Here is a 27,160-nt window from a genome sequence, read left to right as displayed (position 1 = left end):
TCCAGCTCTAGCTTTGGGGACCCAGCAGCCAAAGGAGCATATGCTGCAAAATTGTGCCCCAACCCCTGGTTCTGGACAATATTTGAAGATGATATTCAGCAAGTTAGATGTATTTCTGGGTCTACACCACAGTCTCAAATGGGCGGGGCAAAGTTGTTTTCAAGACCTGGGATGAACAGCTGTGTCTGCAAAATTGTAGCATAATGGAGGTGGCTTTTCTGTACCACCACAGCACCAGACCAGAGGGATGAGAGCTAGGTTCATAATGGAAGACAACATGGTGATTGTCCAGTGGGTACTGTCGTCATGGAGGTTTGCAGAGACCACTGATCAAGGAGATCAACATATCAGAAGTCATGAAGGGATTTAAGCTATTGCATTTCACATACAGTGCAGTAACCATTGATGGGAACCTACATTCCACTTTATTATTTGTGTACATTACCCCCTAGAGGCCTCAACGGAGATTGGACCCTCATTGTGCTAGGCACTGCACAAATACATAGTAAGAGGAAGGTGCTGCCTCAAAGCGCTTATAATTTAGACAAAGCAAAGTGAGGGACAAAGACAGAGGAAATGAGGGAAAGTGACTTGCCCAAGTTCACAAGTCAGTGTCTGAGCAGGATACGTATAGGCATAGTTTGACTTCTATATTTGGGAGGGAAGATCCAGTCAAGCCAACAGGGCTGCACATGAGGGGGCAAGTTCCAGGCCTGCCTAAGGCTGGGGGGGGGGGAGGAGGAATCCCCCCCCCCCGAGGGTATGGAACCCAGGTCACCAGAGTCCCTGTCCAGTCATCTAACAGCTGGACCATGGACATGCATGTAGTTCATGAGAGTTCATGTTTGCTATTGGGAACAATTTTGTATCTGGATGCAAGGCGAGTTATGGGTTTGCTGGGGGACCACATAGGCACTGCATGCGTAATGTCTAGCGTAGTCAAGGCCTTGTAGACTTTGAAGTTTAGACTAGTACATTTGGATTGTAATATAATTAGGTGAGTTTTCAATGCAGTGTTTGGACAAGTAGGGCCAAAGCTCTTTTGAAAAATAATTCAGGACAACAGCAGTAATTCAGAGCTGGATCCAGCTTTCCTTTATTACAGTCTTCCTCCAAATGTCATTTGTTTTACAAGAGTAATTGCACTTCAATCACTGGTAGCACTAAAATTGCTAATTTTAGTGCCATAGTTTCACATTAACAACACTTAATTATATTTTTAACAGCATAATAGCTTAAGTGAGATGGTTACACACTGGCTTCTTGTAGCCCAGATGGTGGTTAATCCATTAAAATGCATTAATATTTGCTAATGACAAAACAAGGGAATTATAACATTGCAAGGCCGCCTGTTTTTAGATAATTGCACATCAGGTAATCATTTATGCCAAATGGGAGTGAAAAGATGGAGCCATTAGGGAGAAGCAAGCAGGGTGCAGAGCACAAGATGGAGTGATAATAAAAACAGGATTGTCAAAAAAAGCAAATATTTGAAAAATGAAGCTAGTAATGCACTATGTTAAATATTTTAAAAGCTGATGATGGAAAAAATCATTAGGAAAAAAGACATTACTAAAGAGAAAGTTGATAGAAAAAATAGATACAAGTTGCCTAGGATCATAATAAGGTAAATATTAGAATAATGTAATTTACATTAGGTACATTTTACTATATCTTTGTCTTGGCTGTACTTAAAAGAAAAACTGATTTTATTGTTAGCCAAGTACGACCTGAAAAACGTTGCTCTGATTCAGATGTTTGAATTCTGCACCACAGGACAGACATATAAAAGTTATTATTTTTGTAGTTCAATCTCAAGGTGAGACAAAGCCAGCAAGGAAATTTTAATTGCACACTTGGGATTAACTGCTCAGAAAATATCCCATAGAGATTTTGTTCCCTAGAGATTATAATGGTTTAAATACTCATCCACAATTAAAGATTTATTCTAACAAGTAAATAATTACTTAAGTGTAAAAAAAAAAGTTAAAACTATTATTTCAGTTCTATGTGACTTTGCTCCTATCAGACGTGAAATAATAGTAATGTTGTATAAAGTTTGTTGATGAGCTAAATTTAAGACCATTTACAATTTCATTTTATGTCTATGCAACCCTGATGCCAATCTCACTAAACAGTGCTTTTCAGAGTTAACAACTTTAACATAACATTATGTTTCTTTGATGGTTAATAATTATATTATACAAGATCAAACTCCTTATACAAGTCTGTCTGTCTTTGTAAGTGCTATTTACAGAATGCTCATCGTCATGATATATAGGCACCAATGCAGATATTCTGTGACAGTTGAGTGTGGTAAGGCTATTATTACACCTGATAATTAAATAAACACATGTATTATAGTATATGGAAAGCTTTGGGTGCATGCAGCATTCCACAGGTCAAATATGACATATGAAGAATCCTCCCCTGTTCCTGAAAAAATGTATACGCTCCCCTTCTCCTTTTCCTAATTAAAAAAATGTTGCATCCAACACAGGGGAATTCTATATTAGACCTCATCCTGACAGATAAAGAGGAACTGATCACAAAACTAAAAATTAATGATATAAACTGATCACATTTTTAATGTGCAATAAAGTCCAGACTAAAGTTCAGACTGTGTGTGTATAGATAGATAGATCACCTGGGAGGAAGAATTTAATCAGAAAAAATGTGAGTGATAATTGGGAATTGTTTAAGAACACTTTACTAGAGGCCCAAAAAGCCATAACCTCACAATCAATGAAAGAGGCCACATTGGTTAAAAAAATCAACCTGATTTAGAGGGGAAGTGAAGGCAGCTATAAAATATATATATATTTTATAGCTGCCTTCACTTCCCCTCTAAATCAGGTTGATTTTTTTATATATATATAACAAATCGAAGAAAGGTAAAGTTGATAGTAATGAATATAAATCAGAAGCTAGGAATTGTAGAAAATTGATAAAGGAAGCAAAGGAACACAGGGCAACATCTATAGCCAACTGAGTTAATAACAAAAAGAAGGAATTTTTAAGTATACTAGAAGAAACAGAATCTTAGCAAAGGTACTAGTCCTTTACTACATGGAAATGGTAAAATTATCAATAATAATGCAGAAAACAGAGAAGCGATCAATAAATATCTGTTCTATATTTGGGGGAAAAACAAATGACGTAGTCATATCATATGGTATCACTCTTTCCATTCCACTAATATCTCAGGAGGATGTTAAACAGAAACTGCTAAAGTTAGACATTTTTAAAATCAGTGGTTCAGATAACTTGCATTCAAGAGTTTTAAAAGAGCTGACGGAGGAGCTTGCTGGACCATTAATGTTGATTTTCAATAAGTGTTGGAACACAGGGGACTGGAAGAATGCTAATGATGTGCCAATATTTAAAAAGCATAAATGGGCCTGTCAGTCTGATATCATTAACAGGCAAGATAATGGAGTGGCTGATATGAGACTTGATTAAAAAGAATTATAGTAGGGTATTATAATTAATGCTAATCAACACGTGGTTATGGAAAATACATTCTGTTGAACAAACTTGATATCTTTTTTTTAGAAGAATTAAAGTTTGGTTGATAAAGGTAATAGTGTTGTAATATACTTAGACTTTTGTAAGGCATTTGACATGGTACCTCATGATATTTTGATTTAAAAACAAGAATATAAAATTAACATGGCACACATTAAATGGATTGAAAACTAGTTAACTGATAGGGCTCAAAATGTACTTGAAAACAGGAACTCACTGTTGAACAGGTGTGTTTCTAGTGGGGTCCCACAGGGATCAGTTCTTGGCCCTACACTGTTTAACATTTTGTTAATGACCTGGAAGAACACACAAAATGATCAATAATAAAGTTTGCAGATGACACAAAAATTGTGGGAGTGGTAAATAACGAAGAGGACAGGTCACTGATACAGAGGGAGTTGGATTGCTTAGTAAGCTGGGAACAAGCAAACAATATGTGTTTTAATACTACTAAATGTAAATGTATACATCTAGAAACAAAGAATGCTGGCCATACTTGCAGGGTGGGGAACTCTATCCTGGGAAGCAGTGACTCTGAAAAAGATTTGGGGGTCATTCTGGGTAATCAGTGTGGACATGAGCTCCCAGTGCAACACTATAGCCAAAAGGGCTAATGTGATCAGTAAATGCATAGGGCACACAGCCACTGACTGCAGATGGAATGCATTTTACCCTTCTGTTGCAGACATATATGTTCCTGGAAGTTTAAGATATCACAGGGAAACAGGCATAAGGATGTATGGAAATGCCATTATATTTTTATACATCTCACCTCATATGACATGGAAAAAAAGTTCTGACACCAGCTGAAACTCCTCACCCCACCAGGAAGGGAGAATTATTAATGAGATTACTGGGGTGAAAATGATAAAGGAAAATGGAGGCTGAATGTCAGGAAAAACTTCCTGAGTTAGGTTTGTGAGGATGTGGAATATTCTCCCAAAGCAAGTAGTGGAAACCATGTTGTTTCTGAAATTTAAAACAAAACTGGGTAAAACGCTGGAGAATACATGTTCTCAGCAAACCATGATAAGTTGCAATTTTGTTTGCAATATGACTTTTGCAAATTTTAAAATGTAGTTAATCCCAAATCTTTTGTATTGAATAATGTAACTACTGTATGTTCCTCTTTAGTGATTTTTATGTCTGTTATCCTGAACTAATTGGAACATAATGGATACTTAGACTAATGTGCTGGATCTCAGATGCCATGTATATCAGGGGATATGTATTTTTGAATGTATAAATATATTTTAAAAGAAAAGAATTTCATTTTGCTCCTCACAGTTATAATTTTCCTGAAATCGCAACAATTTGTAGAGTAGGGTAGTAGAATGAAGTACTGCAAAAAACAAAATTAGAAAATTGATTTTTTTTAAACTAGCAAATGTGTTTTCCAGAAAAAATGTAGTAATGTGATATCACATTACTACATTTTTCTGCAAAGAAGTTTTCTGGAATTCTGTCCTTTTCAGATATACCTTTACAATGATTTTAAATAGAATATTACAACTTTTCACTTTTCCCCATTTGACAATGTACTATAGAGACTTTGTAATTTAATTTGAATAAAATATATTTTCTTAACGCTGAATTAGTATTTTAATTACATTATCAATTAAATTTTACATTATTTTTAATTTATTGTAATTCATTGTGAGTATTATTATCATCATTGTACTAGTTATTATTATTTTAAAACTTATTTTATCTTTTTCCATTACTACCAGTGCTCCAGATATGGAACTAACTCCTGATCAGCTAGGATAATTAATTACTTCTTGGAGCAGCTAGTCCTGGAACCCACAAGGGGCGGGGCAATTCTTGACTTAGTCCTAAGTGGAACACAGGATTTGGTCCAAGAGGTGTATAAATGAACCATTCAGTAATAGGGATCATAATGTAATTCAATTTAACATTCTTGTAGGCAGGAAAATACCAAAGAAAGGATGCCCTCCTCACTCACTGGTGGCGGGAAGCGGAGCAGCCTGGCCCCAGCCCACTCCACTCCGCCAGCTCCCAGCCGCAGAGTGGAGCCGGCTGGGGCCGCGTCACTCCGCTTCCCACCGCCGGTGAGTGCGGAGGGCGTCCTTTCCTCAACCTCCCCGCACTCATCGGCAGTAGGAAGCGGAGCAGCCCAGCCCCAGCCATCTCCACTCCGCCAGCTCCCAGCTGTGGTGCTCCAGTTCGCGCCGCAGGTGAGTGCAGGACCTTTCCCCAGCCACCCCACAGCGACACAGCTGGGCCGGGGCAAGGAAAGCGGAGCGGGCTGGGGCCGCGTCATTCCGCTTCCCACCGCAGGTGAGTGGGGGGGGCATCCTTTCCCCAACCTCCCCGCACTCACCGACGATGGGAAACGGAGTGCTGCGGCTGGGAGCTGGTGGAGTGGAGCGGACTGGGGCCAGGCTGCTCCACTTCCTTCCACTGCCAGTGAGTGCCTGTCGGGGGAGGGAGGGTGGATAGGGGTCGGAGCAGTCAGGGGACGGGGATTGGGTAGGGGTGGGGTCCTGGGGGTGATTAGGGACGGGGGTCTCTGGAGGGGGTGGTTAGGGAACAAGGAACGGGGGGGCAAAGCAAGTTTGATATAACGCGGTCTCACCTATAATGCGGTGAGATTTTTTGTCTCCCGAGGATCGTGTTATATCAGGGTAGAGGTGTATTAAGAGTTCTTTGAGAGTGTCAAGAAGCATGTGGATAAGGGTGATACAGTTGATATAGTGTACTTGGACTTTCAGAAAGTCCTTAACAAAGTCCCACACCAAAGGCCCTTAAATAAAATAAGCAGTCTTGGGAAAAGAGGGAAGAACTTCTCATGGATCAGTAACTGGATAAAATATAGGAAGCAAATGAAAGGAATAAATAGCCAGTTTTCACAATGGGAAGAAGTAAATATTGGAGCCAGTGCTATTGAACATATTCATAGATGATCTGGAAGAGGGGGTAAATACTGAGGTGGCAAAGTTTGCAAACAATACAAAATTATGCAATATATTTAAGTCCAAGACTGACTGCAAAGAGATACAAAGGGATCTCACTAAACTGGGTGATCAGGCAACAAAATGGCAAATGAAATTCAATGTTGATAAGTGCAAAGTAATGCACATTGGAAAACATAATCCCAACTATATATACAACATCATGGAGTCTAAATTAGCTGTTACACACAAGAAAGAAATCTTAGAGTCATCATGGATAGTTCTCTGAAAACATCCACTCAATATGCAGCAGCAGTCAAAAAAGCTAACAGAATGTTAGGAACCATTAGGGGAGAGAGAGAGGTAATAAGGCAGAAAATATCATAATGCCACTGTATAATTCCATGGTACTCCCACACCTTAAATACTGCATGCAGTTCTGGAAAAGATACAAGGAAGGGCACAAAAAATGATTAGGGGATGGAACAGCTTCCATATGTGGAGAGATTTTCTTAGAAAAGAGATGACTAAGGGAGAATGATAGAGGACTAAAAAATCATGAATGGTGTAGAGAAAGTTAATAGGAAAGTGTTATTTACACCTTCACATAGCACAAGAAGGAGGGGTCACCTGATGAAATTAATAAGTAAGCAGTTTTAAAACAAACATAAGGAAGTAGCTCTTCACACAACACACAGTCAACCAGTGGAACTCATTGCCAAGGGATGTTGTGAAGGGCAAAAGTATAACTCGTTTTAAAAAAAGAATTAGGTGAGATCATGGAGGATAGGTCCATCAATGGCTATTAGCCTAAATAGTTAGGATGCTCCTTAAATGTCAGACTGGCAGAAGCTGGGATTGGACTACGAGGGATGGATCACTCAATAATTGCCTTATTCTGTTCATTGCCTCTGAAGCACCTGGCATTGATAACTGTCAGAAGACACGATATTGAGTAGATGGACCATTGGCCTGATCCAGTGTGGCCATTCTTATATTTTTAACCTTCTTAACCCAGCCTGTCTTTTCCCCAGACATTTAGGAAAGAAATGGAGTGAAGGTTTGAGGAGTCTTATTTTTATTATGCCTGCCGTGAGTGGCTACTGATGGATTTTTATTTATGACAGTGGATGTGCAGCCCATTGTATGTAATTTGTCCTTTTCGGTTATTGTACATTCTGGTATTGTTGGACTCTCATAGGCTGCAGTCAGAATCAGAATCATTGTGTTAAGTGCTGTATCACTCACAGACAGGGCCCCAGCTAGGAAGAACATAAAATCTAATTTAATGTGAAAAAGAATGTTAATTTGGGCTGCTCATAAAACATCTCCTAAACAAAGTGTGTGGCGAGAAAGAGAACTTTTACCTCTGGAAGCTTCAGGTCCCTGTAAATGAATAGATACTATGTAATCCCCATCATTCAATTTTTTTTCCTAGTATTTACCTCACTTACTACCACCATTGTGCAACATTTCCTTCTAACTTGTAAGGCAGGACAAGTCACCTCCAAAGCCATCATTAATGCTTGTCGGTGAAGAGCTAGCTCCTGGAGGAGTGGTAATTGATTCTCAAGATCAGTGCTTCAGTTCCCACAAATAGCAGACCTCTCCTACAGTCTTATCATACCTCTGTTAACCTCAGAGAGCAATGTACTTTTGCTTTACAATCAGGCCTGTGAGTTCTTATGATAAGATAACCAGATCAAGTGAGCTAAGAATTTTAATGGCTTAGCTCAGCAGATTCCCAGGCTAACATTATCAATTAAGTCATTTCAATAATGGCTAGAATTGCATGTCTGATTTATTCAGAAGCCGTAGTTATAACAAATGTTTAGATGTAAATGGTCTTTCAAAGTTTTTGTTATTAAAATGGCTTTATCTGGATTTCTTGTTTTCTCCTTTAGGTTTGCTATCTTTCTTACAATGGAAAGGCTGGTTATCTATCTATTGGTTATTAGCACTGCTGTGAAGGCTATGATGTGTCCAAAACGGTGTATGTGTCAAAACCTATCTCCATCCTTCACCATCCTCTGTACGAAGACTGGGCTTCTCTTTGTGCCCCCCAGCATTGACAGGAGAACAGCAGAACTAAGATTAATGGATAACTTCATCACCACACTTAGAAGAAAGGATTTTGCAAACATGACAAACCTTATTCACTTGACACTATCAAGAAATACAATAAGTCAAATCATGCCTTATGCATTTTTTGATCTTAAAGGCCTTCATGCATTACATTTGGATAGTAACAGACTGACTTGTATCAATGAGGATCATTTCAAAGGTTTAATTAATCTTCGCCACTTAATACTCAGTAACAATCAATTGAACTATATTTCTCCTGGATCTTTAGATGACTTTATTGAAACACTTGAGGACCTGGATCTATCATATAATAATCTTGTTAATATTCCTTGGGATACAATTGGAAAGCTTTCTAATGTCAATACAATCAGTTTGGATCACAACCTCATTGAGTTTGTTCCAGAAGGAATCTTCTCAAACCTTCACAAACTTGCTCGATTGGACATGACATCCAACAAATTGAAAAAAATTCCCCCTGATCCCCTGTTCTCCAGAATCCCTGTGTATGCTAAATCTAAAGGGTCTCCATTGTCCTCTCTGGTGCTTAGCTTTGGAGGGAATCCTCTACACTGCAACTGTGAATTAGTGTGGCTGAGACGCCTTACCAGAGAAGATGATCTAGAAACATGTGCCTCACCACCGGAATTGATGGGCAAGTACTTTTGGTCCATTAAAGAGCAAGAGTTTGTCTGTGAACCTCCAATGATAACACATCGAACGCCAAAACTGGTGGTTATGGAGGGCCAGAGTGTCTCTTTGAAGTGCAAAGCAGTCGGCGACCCGGATCCCTATGTTCGCTGGATCTCCCCTGAGGGGAAGTTGGTCTCCAATACATCTAGGACAATTTCCTATGAGAATGGAACTTTGGATATTTTGACTACTTCTTTGACAGAAAAAGGTACATTTACCTGTATAGCATCAAATGCTGCAGGAGAGTCTACAGCTTCTGTTGAACTTGTTGTTAATCCTTATCCTCATCTTGCTAACAGTACCAACTGTGATAAAGATGCTGAGTCTGGGCCTTCAGACATTCTTATATCTGCTAAGTCAAGTTTCCCTAATGAAACTAAAGCTCAGCAAGAGAAGAAGGTTGTGGTTGCTGAGCTGACCTCATCCTCTGCTCTCATACAGTGGCCTTCCCAGCATCATATCCCTGGAATACGAATGTACCAGATTCAGTATAACAGCTCTTCTGATGATATACTAGTTTACAGGTAATCCTATTCACATAGCAATTCAATTGTCATTGTGAACTAACAAATAGGAATAAGAGAAAATGGTTGTATATTTAAAATTCCCTGATGTAATGCCAGATATGTTGCAGGCATTAACTGTGTAATGAAAGGAGCAATGGGGAAATGCTTTTCATAGCCTGTTTTCCATTTGTTGTCTCCCGTTACTGAGGAATTATAATAGATATTACTAATAATACATTACCGTCTATGGTGCCCCCCATCCAAGGATCTCCAAGCACTTCATAGACAGGAATTAAGCTTTACAATCCAACAGCCTGTATGAGGTTGGTGAGTATACTCCACATTTTCTAAATGACATATAGAGAGAGGTGAAGTGGCTTGCCCAAGTTCTCGCAACAAGGCTGTGGCAGAGTAAGGAATTACAACCCAGATCTTCCAACTGCTGGGTGTGGCTATGGACTAATTTCATGAGCTTTAGGAGAGTTACTTGCATCAAAATGGCTCCCGAGGTTTAGAAACAGTTCCATTAACTAGTTAATGCAGTGACTTTGAATCACAGGAATGGTGATTTTTTGCATATGGATAACATTGAATCGATCTGTATTTTTAAGCAAAAGATCAGTGAAATATCACTTACATGTTTAGTTAACATAAAATGTATCTGATCCATCTAAAAATATAGGGGAAGAGAAAATATTCAGAATACTAAATGTAGGAACTTGCTTTATGTATCTGTATTGTATATACTATAAATGTACTCTAGGGTGACCAGATGTCCTGATTTTATAGGGACAATCCCGATTTTTGGGTCTTTTTCTTATATAGGCTCCTATTACCCCCCACCCACTGTCCCTATTTTTCACACTTGCTGTCTGGTCATGAAGATATATATTTCTAATTCTTTGTCTCATACACAGTATGGCACATGCCCCTAATCAGTTTCCATCATTGCATATTTAATTTATACTACTATTTTGGGGGTGCACTGGGCTAAATTCAGCAGCGTGAATTGCACATGCAGTTGAAATGGTAACATAGTGTATTCTGCACCAATCTGGCATTTAGAGGCTCAGAAATACCCATTTGGAGGGGGTGGCAAGTTGTAAAACTTGCTTGGCTTAACTATTTGACCCTCCTAGATTTTGATGGGCATCAGGCAGATTGTGTGTGTTACTGTTCCCATTTGCAGTATGTGTCTGTGAGTCTGTTTATAGTCCTTTTTGCAAATAAACTGGGAAGATTATAGTTGAATCAGGAACTAGCATTTGAGCATATCAATCAGTATTTCATACTGCAGGTTCCAGAAGGATGACAACATTTCTAAAAATAATGGTCCTGATTCTCCTCTCTCACCAGTTTTCCCGTATTATAATGCCTTTGATTTCAATTGAGTTATTCCCAGGTTATACCAGTGTAAGTGAGAGGAAAATCAGGCCCAGTAGATTTAAAATAGACTGGATAATGCTATAGAAAATATATTACAGAGAACAGAGCTACACTGAAAAGGGTATGGGATAGATGCTACAATGGGACTTTTTGTATCTCTGATTTCTGCTATTCTAAATATAGTCCCATCAGAAACCTAATGTTTGTTTTTCTTTTAAATATAAATAACTGTTTTTTATAAGTGCTTGAGGTAAGGTTTACAGGTGGAATTTTAGAACTTGTGCTCCTAAATCACTTAGGTCTTTTAAAGATAAACATTTTCTAGCCCTATGAAGACAATAAACATTCTGCTGTTGTCATGTCCTGATGTAAAATGCAAATGTTTTTCTGCATCATTTGTCATTGGTAGAAAAGTGTAAACTCAAGCCTTTATTATTAATGCCTTTACTCAGCTCTGAGTAGATAATCCAGAGAAGAATGTTTCTGAAAACATTTCCTCAAATGTCTAGTTCTTGCAGGGACCGCAGCATGCGAATATCTGTCAGCTTGTATTGCTTATTTATTCTCTTTGTGCCTTGATGAAAACCTACCACTGAGTTCTCGGAAAATCCAGTTTTTGAAAAATGGAGAGCAATGTACTCCATGCCGAGAAGTTTTAGTGCTTCGTTTCATGAGAAAAATAGTGGCATGAAATATGAACCCCAAACCATGAAGTAAATTACAGATAATCAGAGTAAAAACTATAAGAAGTTGGTTAGCTTCAGTGGGGCACGGGGCAAATTTGGCCTAAAGTTCGTAAGAAAAGTGTGTTAATCTTAGACAAGATGCTGCAGATAGGGGTTGTTTGGGACGTTATTTATATCATACATTAGAATTATTAGAGAAGGCCTGTAAAAACTGACAGAGTACAAATTAGCACTGCCACTGGATAGGCCTAAATCTCCAGTAAATAAGTATCTTTCCTTCACACTTCTTGGTTTCATTAGTGATCTACTTTATGGGTAGTGCTAATTTTAGTAAGGGGTAAAAATATGTCTGCTGTTGACTAGCTAACAGGAGGTGGTGATTCTGTATCAGCTCTTGAATCTGTGAAACACTAAACACTGTGAGCTGAATTCTTTTCAAAAAGTTCCCTTTGGGATACAAGAGTCATTTTACACCCTTCTTCATCTCCTGGAATAATGGCAAGTTAGATACTGTGACATATTCCAAAACAATGGGGACAGTTTTAAATTATGCCTATTGAACTTTCTAAATCTTTATAAATATATAAATGACTCATACAATCTCTTTAATAAGAGCTAAATTAATTGGTGCTACTCGAGGCATCTAGATAGGCTTATGTGTAGTGCTGGGGAGGAGCCGGTGGTCGTGGTACATGTAGGTACCAATGACATAGGGAAGGGTAGGGTAGGAGAGATGTCCTGGAAGCCAAATTTAGGCTGCTAGGGAAGAGACTGAAATCCAGGACGTCTATGGTGGCATTTTCAGAAATGCTCCCAGTTCCACGCGCAGGGCCAGGTAGGCAGGCAGAGCTTCAGAGTCTCAATGCGTGGATGAGACGATGGTGTAGAGAGGAGGGGTTCACGTTCATTAGGAACTGGGGAAACTTCTGGGATGGGAGGAGCCTATACAGGAGAGATGGGCTCCACCTAAACCAAAGTGGAACCAGACTGCTGGCACTAAACATTAAAAAGGTTGTAGAGCAGTTTTTAAACTAGGAGATGGGGGAAAGCCGACTGCTGCAGAGGAGCGTGTGGATCGGACACAGACTTCTCTTAGGGGAGAATCTGATGATAGAGAATCTCCAGGTTATAGTCAGGAGCAGAGGAATGAGAAGTATAATGTAAGGGCCGGATCAGATGATAAACAGTCACATAAAAAAGAATCTGGCACATCAGAAAAAGGCAGGCAAATAAACAGGGACAAGTTTTTAAAGTGCTTGTACACAAATGCCAGAAGTCTAAATAATAAGATGGGTGAACTAGAGTGCCTTGTGATAAAGGAGGATATAGATATAATAGGCATCACAGAAACCTGGTGGACTGAGAGCAATCAATGGGACACAATCATTCCGGGGTACAAAATATATCGGAAGGACAGAACAGGCCGTGCAGGGGGAGGAGTGGCACTATATGTTAAAGAAAGTGTAGATTCAAATGAAGTAAAAATCTTAAGCGAATCCACAGGTTCCATAGAGTCTCTATGGATAGAAATTTCATGCTCTAGTAAAAATATAACAGTAGGGATCTATTATCGACCACCTGACCAGGACAGTAATAGTGATGATGAAATGCTAAGGGAAATTAGAGAGGCTATCAAAATTAAGAACCCAATAATAGTGGGGGATTTCAATTATCCCCATATTGACTGGGAACATTTCACTTCAGGACGAAATGCAGAGATAAAATTTCTCGATACTTTAAATGACTGCTTCATGGAGCAGCTGGTACGGAACCCACAAGGGAGAGGCGACTCTAGATTTAATCCTGAGTGGAGCGCAGGAGCTGGTCCAAGAGGTAACTATAGCAGGACCGCTTGGAAATAGTGACCATAATACAATAGCATTCAACATCCCTGTGGTGGGAAGAACATCTCAACTGCCCAACACTGTGGCCTTTAATTTCAAAAGGGGAACTATACAAAAATGAGGGGGTTAGTTAGACAAAAGTTAAAAGGTACAGTGACTAAAGTGAAATCCCTGCAAGTTGCGTGGGCCCTTTTTAAAGACACCATAATAGAGGCCCAACTTCAATGTATACCCCAAATTAAGAAAAACAGTAAAAGAACTAAAAAAGAGCCACCGTGGCTTAACAACCATGTAAAAGAAGCAGTGAGAGATAAAAGACTTCCTTTAAAAGTGGAAGTCAAATCCTAGTGAGGCAAATAGAAAGGAGCACAAACACTGCCAACTTAAGTGCAAGAGTGTAATAAGAAAAGCCAAAGAGGAGTTTGAAGAACGGCTAGCCAAAAACTCCAAAGGTAATAACAAAATGTTTTTTAAGTACATCAGAAGCAGGAAGCTTGCTAAACAACCAGTGGGGCCCCTTGACGATGAAAATACAAAAGGAGTGCTTAAAGACGATAAAGTCATTGCGGAGAAACTAAATGGATTCTTTGCTTCAGTCTTCACGGCTGAGGATGTTAGGGAGATTCCCAAACCTGAGCTGGCTTTTGTAGGTGACAAATCTGAGGAACTGTCACAGATTGAAGTGTCACTAGAGGAGGTTTTGGAATTAATTGATAAACTCAACATTAACAAGTCACCGGGACCAGATGGCATTCACCCAAGAGTTCTGAAAGAACTCAAATGTGAAGTTGCGGAACTATTAACTAAGGTTTGTAACCTGTCCTTTAAATCGGCGTCGGTACCCAATGACTGGAAGTTAGCTAATGTAACGCCAATATTTAAAAAGGGCTCTAGGGGTGATCCCGGCAATTACAGACCGGTAAGTCTAACGTCGGTACCGGGCAAATTAGTTGAAACAATAGTAAAGAATAAAATTGTCAGACACATAGAAAAACATAAACTCTTGAGCAATAGTCAACATGGTTTCTGTAAAGGGAAATCGTGTCTTACTAATCTATTAGAGTTCTTTGAAGGGGTCAACAAACATGTGGATAAGGGGGATCCGGTGGACATAGTGTACTTAGATTTCCAGAAAGCCTTTGACAAGGTCACTCACCAAAGGCTCTTACGTAAATTAAGCTGTCATGGGATAAAAGGAAAGGTCCTTTCATGGATTGAGAACTGGTTAAAGGACAGGGAACAAAGGGTAGGAATTAATGGTAAATTCTCAGAATGGAGAGGTGTAACTAGTGGTGTTCCCCAAGGGTCAGTCCTAGGACCAATCCTATTCAATTTATTCATAAATGATCTGGAGAAAGGGGTAAACAGTGAGGTGGCAAAGTTTGCAGATGATACTAAACTACTCAAGATAGTTAAGACCAAAGCAGATTGTGAAGAACTTCAAAAAGATCTCACAAAACTAAGTGATTGGGCAACAAAATGGCAAATGAAATTTAATGTGGATAAATGTAAAGTAATGCACATTGGAAAAAATAACCCCAACTATACCTACAACATGATGGGGGCTAATTTAGCTACAACGAGTCAGGAAAAAGATCTTGGAGTTATCGTGGATAGTTCTCTGAAGATGTCCACGCAGTGTGCAGAGGCGGTCAAAAAAGCAAACAGGATGTTAGGAATCATTAAAAAGGGGATAGAGAATAAGACTGAGAATATATTATTGCCCTCCTATAAATCCATGGTACGCCCACATCTCGAATACTGTGTACAGATGTGGTCTCCTCACCTCAAAAAAGATATTCTAGCACTAGAAAAGGTTCAGAAAAGAGCAACTAAAATGATTAGGGGTTTAGAGAGGGTCCCATATGAGGAAAGATTAAAGAGGCTAGGACTCTTCAGTTTGGAAAAGAGAAGACTAAGGGGGGACATGATAGAGGTATATAAAATCATGAGTGATGTTGAGAAAGTGGATAAGGAAAAGTTATTTACTTATTCCCATAATACAAGAACTAGGGGTCACCAAATGAAATTAATAGGCAGCAGGTTTAAAACAAATAAAAAGAAGTTCTTCTTCACGCAGCGCACAGTCAACTTGTGGAACTCCTTACCTGAGGAGGTTGTGAAGGCTAGGACTATAACAATGTTTAAAAGGGGACTGGATAAATTCATGGTGGCTAAGTCCATAAATGGCTATTAGCCAGGATGGGTAAGAATGGTGTCCCTAGCCTCTGTTCGTCAGAGGATGGAGATGGATGGCAGGAGAGAGATCACTTGATCATTGCCTGTTAGGTTCACTCCCTCAGGGGCACCTGGCATTGGCCACTGTCGGTAGACAGATACTGGGCTAGATGGACCTTTGGTCTGACCCGGTACGGCCTTTCTTATGTTTCTTATGTTTCTTATGTTACTAGATGGCCTTGTTCCTAGACAAGAGTTTGTTGGAAGAAATGTTTTAAAAATGTCTTTGTACATTCCTTTCACATTTCACAGCCCAGATCTCTGTAAATGGAGAGGCTCAGTTTGGCCACAAAGCTATCATAGAAATTATGTTTCAAATCACAGAGCAATGATTCCAAATACTAAAATATAATAATCTATAGTATAATAGGCTCCTTAAAGATTGAAATTCATATGTTGTTCAGCTCCCACAGTGAGTAACTAGCAAATACAGATTCTTAACAGAAGTGTTCTACTGAATTGACAGGGACTGGTAATTGTGCTTTAATTCTGTATGCGTGGTTATCTTAGATATTATTACATTGTTTGTGCCATGTCATAAATGTTTATGTTTAGTTGCATGGATTAGTCGGTAGTGCAGAATAATGAGAACTAGCAATCTCCAAATACCATACTAATCCTGTGTGTTCATGGGCCAGTCACTCAACCACGGCATGATCCCAATCTGTGAAATAGAGATAATGCAACCAGTCTGTTTCACAGGAGGACGGTGAGGATAAATTAGTGATTGTGTGAAGATGTAGAGCTCTATATAGTTGTATATTCAGAGAGTGACAGTGGTTGGACCTTGTTGTAGAAATATTACAGAAAGCAAAAGGCTTCCGTCAGCCTCGGGCACAGGCAGTTATGGAAACTAGGCCCATTGTTGAGAACTCTGTATAATCAACTTCTGCCAGACAGTTCTTGAACCACCATAAGCAACTACATGATGTATCAAACGTGTTTTTACTTTGTGAAGGTGAGCAAGGTCTAATAGCCAGCATATGCCTAGACCATGTGAATGGCAGTCACTATGGTAACTTCATTTTATACTGAATAATTTAAATAAGTCTTTCCCCTTCTCAGTCTGTTTTCTCCTACTTACTCTTTCACCTCCTTTATGTGCCTCTCACTCTTCCTTCTGGTCCTTCCTTTTGATCTTTGTAGATACGTGTTGACATTTGTAAGTACATTCATTCACATCCACAATATGAATGCAAGAAAGGGAGAAGAATGATGAATTTCTGTGGGCACAGAATCATGGAAAACTAGAAGGCCCTGCAGAAAGTTACAGCTGTCACTCCCTTCTGCTTCTCCCCACACCCTGTTTTTCTCACCCATAAAAATGTACCGGACACTGGAATGTAGCACAGTCTCCATTGAGGAACACTACACTGTTATACACATTTTAAAAAATGTTTGATCTTGTGTACATTACTGAAGTGAAGACTTTTTGGTGGCTTGTCATTTATTTTGCATATCTGTCTGTCTATTGTATAGTAACACCTATTGCTGCAGAATCATAACCCCTTCCATGTGAACTTAATAGCAACAGTGAAGTCCCTTCTTAGCTTCCTGGGGGCATTAGGTCCTCTTTCTTTTCAGGGTTTAAAAAGTCTGTTTGGTTTCATTTTATTTTACCACTGGTTGGTTGATTTGTTTGTTCCAAGATTTTATTTTGTATTTATTCCTCCTCCCCAGAAACATAGGGCAGTAAATGGCTGTTGAGGAAATGTAACAGAGGCTATTGCTTCTGATCTTGTTCTGAAAATAATGTCTGAATATGTGACAGAACTGGGTCCAGAATCCCTATGTGGGAGAGGAGTACCTTGTCCCAATATTAAGCCACAGGAAGGAAAGTCTAAGAAATGAATGCTTATGGCTGCATAGGACAGGAGACACTCCTCTCAAGACATTCTGTTGTATGCAGCATTGTTGTAGCCGTGTTGGTCCCAGGATATTACAGAAACTAGGTGGATGAGGTAATATCTTGTATTGGACCAACTTCAGTTGGTCAGAGAGACAAGCTTTTGAGCTTACACAAAGCTCTTCTTCAGGTCTGGGAAATGTACTCAGGGTGTCACAGCTGAATACAAGGTGGAACAGATTGTTTAGCATAACACATGGTTAACACACAGTTCAAGGGAGCATTCAAAGTGCTACTGTGATATCTGGGATTCCATGCTGAAGTTCCCAGTGCTCCAACTTCCAGTACTGTTCCTCTATCTCCTTTTTCTCTCTTCTCCTGATTCTCTCCCTTCTCAGGCCACAACATTTTCTCCAATTCCACCCCATCTATTGACTATCTGAAATATTGCACCATGTTTGGTATAATTTGCATATAGAATCACACACATTTTGCATGACAGAGTTGCTGTGGTAATATAAAATTGTTAAATTCAATACTACTGGTATCATTTGGTACTGTACATTAATAGGCATAATCTGATGTTTTCTATTTATCACTAGTCCATGATCAAGTCCTCTTCTCTTTCTGGGCAAGGTTCATCATCTTACTTTAATTCTGGAGTAGGAGGCATTGTTACTCCCGTATGTTTAGGATTGGTAGTGGTACTCTGCTAGTCCTTAATCACATTCAGAGGGAAGGTCAGTCACTTTCCTGGAATGGTAGGTGGACTCAGGGATGGTAGCTCGATGATCTGCTGAAGTATCCTGCATGTGTTAGCTGCCGCCTTATCACAAATTCCATGGATCCTGATCTAATTCATGCTATGCCTCCCGCAGTGATCAACAACTGAAAGAGAAAACAAATATTCTTGCTTATCTCTTTTTACATCAGTAGATTCACTTCTGTCCTTCCCTTTGTCTGTTTCAGCTGCATAGCATACAGCCATTGATTCAACATCTGTTTCCCATCCTTTAACCGAACCAGGTATACTACTGATGACCTAGCCTTGTCCATGATACAGCAAAGATCCTCCCAACTGGCTTTTGGAAAGGACTTTTTATCTGAGACATACTGCACAAGTACCTGAACTCCCATTTCATACTTCTTGCCAGAAGTTTGGCCATCAAAATATCTTTTCATTTTTCTTTGGGCTTCCCCTAAATTAAGTAGCTCACATTTTATTTTTATATTTCAGCTTTGAATACATTTTTCACAGGTGAGACTTTTTATTTGTTTGCTTTGGCCTGGGCTCTGTTAATTGCTGTATTTTAGCATCTTCTCCTTTACTGCTGCTTGGATTTTTGTATTCTTTTCTGAGTCTCAGCCAACTTAGATACCTCTGCTGCTACATTTAAAGTTTTTTTTCCGAAAAGCAGTATTAGTTGCTGTTGTTCATTTTTTCTTCTTCAGCTTACTAGGTATCCCCTCCCTTCTTTTTTTTTTTAAATCATCAACATTCTCTTTAACACTTACACTTTTTAACACTTGCACCACCCCTAATTGTCTAGTCCCTTCCAAGCGCCACAGTGATTTTAGAGTCTGTGCAAAACTCCTTTTAGCTTCAGATTCCTTTTCCCTAAATCACTCACCTTCAGTTTTGCATTGTGAAATAGGACATTTCGCCCATAGTGATAAGCCAATGTATTCTGCAGCTTTAAGATTATCTCTGTGCCTTTTATACTCACATCCCGCAGCATAAAAACACTCTGAACCCGATAATTCCAGTTAAAGAAGAGTAAGTAGCCCCAACCAAAGATGGACACTAAGCCATAAGTAGACAGGTGGCTGGAGCCAGCAATTGAAGAAACCATATTTTGCTATTGATGTTCAGTATTCAGTCATTTCTATGCTTAGTCTATTTTTTTCCTCAACTTATTTTTCTGAAATCGATTCTGTCTGGTTCTGAAAGTTCAGAATATACATCCCATAACACTTTCCCCACTGGTGCATATTTCTGACAAATGAAAAGGAAAATGTGAGTTTCATTTTTGTCTCTATCACTAACTGTGTTGCCTCATACCAGTCACTTAACTTGTCTGTCTGTTTCCCCTTCTTTAAAATGAAGATTAGTAACCCTGACCTACCCCTGAGACAATCTGGTCACCACAAAACCAAACAGCTGTTCCCCGTACACTCAGCCCTCAGCAACACCATTCACAGCTCTCATTTAGTGGCCAAACTGCTACTTTGCTCCATCATTTGACTGGTGATTGGTTACTCTCACCTAGGTGTTGCTAGTGACCTGGATCAGCTACTCTGCTGTCTACAGATGGTTTCTCAACTAGGATGAGATTTGCTGCCTGGCTTTGTCCATACACTGTAGTTTGTGGTGTAGGATTAGATAAACTGCTCTGCTTTTATCATAGGATAAAGCTAATACTTTTAACTCAGTTCTTTTAGAAAAAAATAGTGCTATAAAGAACAGTACACAGAACCCTTACTATTTAACAGACAAACTCACCATCAGACTGAAATCAGTGATTATCTTTTTCTCTTAATTTTTCTTGGGGCCTCTTACCCAAGCAGAGCAAACATTACTCTTCATCAGAGTGACTCTGAACCCAGTCATTGTCCAGGCAATACCCAGGTGGTTCACAACAGGGTCATCTCCAAAATATCAGCCCCAAGTACAAAGTATAGCCAAATTATTCCCCAGTTCCCCCCAAAACAATCCACAGATAATATGTAAATGAGGCACTGCCTCGCTCAGTCAACTCCCCTTGTGTTCCAGGCAGGTGACAGCAAAGAACACAGTTGATATGTAAATCAGGTACTGCGGAGAATGCAGTTGGTATTTAAATAAGGTTTTGCCTCACTCAGTTCGCTCTTGCAGGAGATGCCAGCAGAGAGCCCATTCACTTACCTTCCAACTCTTGTAGGCTTCAGGCCACAGGGCATACCAATATAATTGCTTACATTATGCACAAACTAGCTCTACCTCTCAGCATAATTCTGTCCAAAATAACTGTGTGAATAGAAAGTTAAGTTTAAAACCACATAAATCAGGAAAGTCTCCTTCTCCCCGCACCCCAAACTGTGTGCCACTTTTTTCTTACCAGATCAGTTTCATGTTGGTTATTAATTTCAGAGACCAATTATTTCTCTGTGTGTTAAGAGGAAATTGAAATGATGCCTGATATAGATACCTGTACTCACAGGTATATCTTATATATTGATCTTTGACTCATGAGTCAGTTTGCAGTGCCTTGGCAGACTCTCATTTTTTTCCCTTGGTGGTTGCCACCTTGTGGTCCAGAATCTAAGCTTTCATGTGTTCCAGTTCAAATAGGAATTAATTCAGGGAAGTCCTATGGCCTGTGTTATGAAGGACATGGGACTTGATGATCATAGTGGTCACTTCTGGCCTTATCTGTGACTTTTATAAGCTATGAATCTGTGTAAAAAAATAAACAAAAAACCCAAAAAGATATTCTTCCTCATGACTGCAAAACAAACATTGCAAATATGATCCATATGTAAGGCCAGGTCTACTAGTGTGGATGCAGATTATACTCCAAAACTGTGCTTTTATTGGTATATTTTATTCCAGCCTCCCCCCACCCCCAGCAAAAAAAGCTATAATACCAGCAAAAGTGCAGTATAATTGCATCTACACCTAGGGCTTTTGCAAGACTGCTATGTCAGTCAGAGATCACACTTCATCACACCTCTGACCATCATAACTATGTTGGCCTAACTGATGCAGTGATCTCTGCGTGAGTCTGCAAACAGCCTAAAACAATACCTCTAAGTGAACTGCCCCATCAATATTAATTGGTGATAACTGAGAAATTTAATAACAGTTAATGGTGTTGCCATTTACTTTATTTCAGTGCTGATCACAATACAGAGGAAAGAAAAGGTCCAATCAGATCATAAAGATCTGTATAGTGGATGGTATCTTACTTTGGCAACACAGATCAGCAGAGTCCGGGACGAATAACATCATTTGTATTTTTCTAGTCTGACCCCTGCTTTGTGTATACAGTATTATACATACAGGCAGAAGATGAGAGGTGTTGCATATTTCTTACACACCCAAAACTGCTTCTTACATAGCTGGGTGCACTAGGAATCCAGGATAAAGTCCAAAATAAGAGAGAAAGAGAGAGCAATTACAACCTTGCAAAATTGTCATGCATATCTACCAGCCCAGGCACACACAAGCTGTTCACAGTCCTTTACCATGATGACATAGAATAATGTGAAAACTAATTATATTTTACTTGCACATCAAAACGATAATTGCTTATATTTACTGGATTATTACATGCAATTTCAGTGATGTTTTATTTATCCTTTTTTCACTCATTTGTATTTAAAATATACACATGATGTTTTGTGTTGCCACATGCTTCTAAAGGGAGCAACATGGATTTACATTGAACTTTGGTAAAAAAACAAATGAACCATTATATCAAGGAGATGTTTGTTTTACTTGAGAGAGTTGTTTATAAATGTTTAACTGAATGTATTATATTCATTTCCCAGGTATCATGTCTGCTTGATGCTTGATGCATTTTGTTGAGAATCTGCAACTCAGCTATTATGTTTAAAATGGCAGTTGCTAATGGTGCTCAGCAGGATAGGTGTAATTTGAGAGACAATTATAGACTAAAATTGTGAAACATAACAGTGGTGACATGAGTACTGTTTTCATTCATTAAGCAGGAGGAGGCCATAATTACTTCTCAGTTCATATATACCACCACTATGTAAGCTATTATGGATATACACTGGTGTTTACGGATACTGTATGTGTCTAGGAGAAACATTTTCAAATGTTTCTAAGTCACTTAAGCACTTTTGACAGTTTTACCCTATATATTATGTACATATTAAGCATTAAATGTTCAGGAAGTAATTCTTCTGTTGGACTTCAAATTATATTTGCATAACTGTGCATGCAATCAAGTTATAGCTGAAGTCTCCAGTGGTTTAATATTTGGAAATGCTTATTTATTATAGGAAATGCTCCAGTTCTCCAATTCTTTTACACTTAAAATGACTATTTTAATGGCATAAATTTCTCCACGCTCCAGAGTACAGTACTTAGTGCACATTCCAATTGGTTTTGTATGGTTTCATCTGGGGGGAAACATCAATCAAGCTTTTCACTCACTGGTTCATTTATTTTCTGAGTTTCAGTGGTGTGCCTTTATAAGCAGGAAGATAAATATTTTTCCCTTAAAGATTTGCTGTATGATATTTCAAGCTAATGTTGCTTTTTTCTGTGTAGTATATAGTATTTACATTTTTTTCTAGGCACTGATATTTTATGTAATGTCCCTTCTGTGACATTGAGACAAAGCGTGTTACAGTGTGGCTAAAAGGGAAACCATTTTCAATGTAACACGTGTGGTTTTGTTAGAAACCAATTTATTTGGATTTAATCCATAGAGGAACAATTAAATAACATCTTTTTTAAAAAGACTAGCACACACATCTATTCACCTCCCTACTCTTATTTGTTACATTGAAAATTGTGTGGTGTTTGCTATGTTTATGCTTTCTAATATACCATTTGGAGGCAAGCCAGTTGTTTGTTAAGAGAAGAAGGGTTTGTAAATCCTGTAGCCTGAAGCCTAGTAGAGAAGGGAGGTAACTGAGTGAGAGCTCTGCTGACATCTGCTGGAGAGCAAGGGGTGATGACTGAGCAAGGCTGTACCTTATTTAAATATCAACTGTGTTCTCCTCAGTACCTCATTTCTGTATCCAGGGCCGGCTCCAGGCACCAGCGAACGAAGCAGGTGCTTGGGACGGCCAAAGGGAAGGGGCGGCACATCCAGGTCTTCGGCAGCGGGTCCTTCAGTCCCTCTCGGAGTGAAGGACCCGCTGCCGAATTGCCGCTGAGGTTGAGCTGCTGCCGAAGTGCCGCTGATTGCAGCTTTTTTTTTTTCCCCCTCCCCGCCGTTTTGGGTGGCAAAAAAGCCTGATCTGGCCCTGTCTGTATCATCTGTGGTCTCTGCTGTCACCTGCTGGGAAGCATGGAAGTCGCCTGAGGGAAGCAGTGCCCTATTTACATATTTACAACTGTGGATAGTTTGGGGACATTGGGGTAAAGCTTGGCTAAATTTTGTATTTGGGGCTGATATTTTGGAGCTGACCCTGTTGGGAATCACCTGGGCAATGGCTGGCTGATGAGTGGGTTCAGGATCACCCTGACAGAGACTGGTGGTTGCCAAGGTTGGGCCAGAGGCACTGGACAGATTCAAGATTCAAGTAAAAAGAATGTGTGTGTTTTTTGGTTTATTGCAAGTATTATTTCTCACAGACTAGGGAGTCTGGTGGGTCTGTTAAATCATTGGACCCTTTTCACCTGAAAGTGGTGAGGTGAGAGGTGTAGTTATCTTGTTTGGCTAGAACTCAGCTGCAATTCCAATCATACGGACAGTAAAAACAGAGCCTGGCAGCAGTTCTGCTCACCTGGTCAGCAGAAAGTTGTGCAAAGCAGTAGCTGGGACCACCAATAACTTCCAGCAGGAAAACAGCAGGTGGAGTAAAGCAGCAGTGGGGCCCATTTCCAGCAGGAGAGTAATGGACTGAGAGCAAATGTGTGGAAGCAGAGGCTTTTGCAGCATCAGTCTAAACTGTGCAGTAGACTCTGGTGAAGCCACCCTGTCCTGCCTACTGAAATAATTCTAGCAGGACAGGTGGTGAAGCCCAGGATGCCTGTTTGTCTCAGGAATGAAGGCTGACATTTGCACACTGTTACAGATGCCTTTATCCAGGCAGCGTCTATTAGCCTTTGAGTGAAACAGGGGAACAACTGAACAAGAGCGCAAAAGCCCCAAAATTGGGATGCAAAAATTTCAGCGAGAGGAACAAAGATTAAAATAAAAAAAGAAAGTAGGGGCTGAAAAGCTCAGGTCAGGAAAGAGGCTCAAATGTGTCAGTGACTTTGGTACAAGACTCTCTTTTGTGAGGACGGGGGTGTGTGGGGGGGAGGAGTAATGTGATTATTCCATCACAAGGGGAGGGACACCATCAAACTAAGGATGGTGATCACTGATCTATGTGCAAGTTTATAGGAGGGATCTGCAGATGTGGCAAGTGAAGGTGTGCAGAAAGGGTGCAAAGGGCATATTCTTAAATCTTGTTTTCATGCTTTTTTCAGCAGACTCAATAAGCCTGGTGGTTAGGGTACTCACATGGGAGGTTGGAGAGGTGGGTTCAAATCACTCCTCCAAATCAGGCAGAGTAGGGATTTGAAAACCAGTCTCCCACACTAATAGGGTCGGGGTCTCTGTCTCACTTTTGTTTGTCATGAGAAAGCGCTGACCTGGCTTAGGCGTCCAACTCCAGGAGAGGTTTTGTGGCTGTGAATTTTAAGTGGAGATAGTTGCCTCTCCCTTTGGATGGCCCACTGGCTGTCTTAGGTGGCTCTCTGCTCATCTTGCTGGCTTCTTAGGCCTTCTGCATTCCCCTTCTCTGGTGACCAGGCTCCTCGTGTAATGCATGAGGACCCTGGGTGCCTAATTCAGGGTCTGAGGGTTCCACTCGGTAGCAGGGCACCTAGGAGCTAGGAATTGCAGTGTTCAGCAACACCTAAGTGCTTTACTGCGTCTAGCCCTACTGTGCTTTTCCACTGTTTCTACCTTATCCTGAAATGCCTTATTTTCCTATAGGGAATTGTGTGCGGCGTTAAACTGGTGACTGTACTTACTAATGTGCACTTCTCAAATTGCATCACTAATTTCACTATTCTTATTCCCTATTATGGGTTATTTATTCATGCAACTGTTTAGTTCATTTTTGTGTCATGGCACTATTTGCTTCTCTAACCTCCACTCATTCTATCCAAGTGTCGTTCTTTCTGATTTAGATAGTGGACAGCAATCTTTCCATTACAGAGAGAACATTCAAACCGAAGATCCTAGGATGCTGTTTCCTAGCTGCCTAAGATGTTCAGGCTTTTTTGGAGAAGGAAGTCCCAACGGGTGCTTTTGTTCCGTAGTCCTTGGGATTTTTTATTTAACTGTAATTAATAAGGATCAAGCACTGTGATTCTTCTATTGAAGAACACAGCACAATTTTTCTGAAAATGAATTGGAGTCACATTAGGATGAGTCCTTTAGGCATCAGCATCGCAACCTCCCTTATATAATCTTTTCCTATGCCATGGTAGTGGGCAAGGAAGTTTTATTTTCAGCCATAGCATCATCCAGACCAGAGGAACTCTTCTGAATTGCCGTCAGCAGCCTCAGCACAGTAACAGTTTAAGATTTAATGTTGTTAAGAACTGTCAACTTCTTTTGCACATACTCTTGATCGTACAGATGCTCCCCGGGTTACGCAAACCCGACTTACACAAATCCGGACTTACGGAAACAGTTCTGTAAGCTCCTTTTTCTTTTTTTTTGCGTAATTATCGGGTATACATTCCTGACTTACGCAAAATTCGACTTACGCAAGGTGTTCCGGAACGGAACGCTTGCTTAAGTTAGGGAGCATCTGTATTCAGATTTCTTCCATTGAGGGAAAAATGTACCTTCTATATCAGTTGGTGTTCAACCAGTTTCACTTACTGAGTAAATGGGTATGCTCAGAGGTTGTGACCTTTTGTGCTGACATCCCTCAACCTCCACCCCCTCGTCCTCCTATCCCGTGTCTTATTTTCTTGGATTTTCATCAAATCCTGAAATTATCTGCATTGCATCAGCACAGCAAGATGATATTACCACAATCCTGCCCCGCCTAAGGAGAAAATTAACAACCAATTGACATCCTTGACAGGAATGTGAACCAGGGTCCAAGCAACAGGTGTTGTGGCTGACCTTACAGCCAACGTATCCATTCATGACGGACCAGCCAACCAGTGTTCTAAACAAATCATCACAAAAGCCATATATCCCCCTCCTTTTCTCCTGTCTCTTCTCTGCCTTGTATCTGTCTGCATGTTAAAAACACAAACAAATATGCTTTATACATTAGGACTGAAAGTAAAATTAACCTTTTCCTTTTCATCGAAGAAAGGTTGTTCTGAAAATAAGAGACTGATATTTTGCCTCCAAAAGGAGAGACTTCAGAGATTTTTTTTGCATAATCACTGGTTTAAATGCTTGTTTTAATTTCTTGTGACTGATCAATAAACTTTCAACTTTAGAATGAATGCTTCTGGGTGTTTGCAAAGAAATCGAGTAAACCAAGGCCTCTGTAGAACATGCCCTCCACGCTCCCCAAACCTTTATAACATTGTTTAATGTTGGACAGTGAAAGAATTTATAACACCGTTAACTCTTCTGACCTTTGAGATCAATACAACAGTGCTTATGAACAATTTATACATTTAGAGCCATGCTTGGATTCCTCTGAGAGTGTACAACTTCAGAAAGAGCAATTCCTAATCAGACTGTAATTGGAGGAACAGTATGCTTTGTCTAAAAAGAAATGA

At 39.8% G+C, this 27,160-nt stretch overlaps 1 protein-coding gene across 11 annotated transcripts in view; it reads left to right on the top strand.

The window, feature by feature from the left end:
- LOC120388892 (leucine-rich repeat and fibronectin type III domain-containing protein 1-like protein) overlaps positions 1-27,160 on the top strand; it is a 218,216-nt gene that overhangs the window by 184,731 nt on the left and 6,325 nt on the right. For all 11 annotated transcript variants that reach the window (XM_039511004.1, XM_039511003.1, XM_039511007.1 and 8 more), the window contains one exon: positions 8,348-9,742. In XM_039511004.1, coding sequence (XP_039366938.1) covers positions 8,348-9,742 — 1,395 coding nt within the window. The remainder of the gene's footprint in view (positions 1-8,347; positions 9,743-27,160) is intronic.

This window comes from Mauremys reevesii, linkage group 22 (genome assembly GCF_016161935.1).
Source record: "Mauremys reevesii isolate NIE-2019 linkage group 22, ASM1616193v1, whole genome shotgun sequence".
In the NCBI taxonomy this organism is placed as follows: domain Eukaryota; kingdom Metazoa; phylum Chordata; order Testudines; family Geoemydidae; genus Mauremys; species Mauremys reevesii.
The sequence above is the reverse complement of the archived record's forward strand: the minus strand, read 5'-3'. Positions and strand labels throughout refer to the sequence as shown.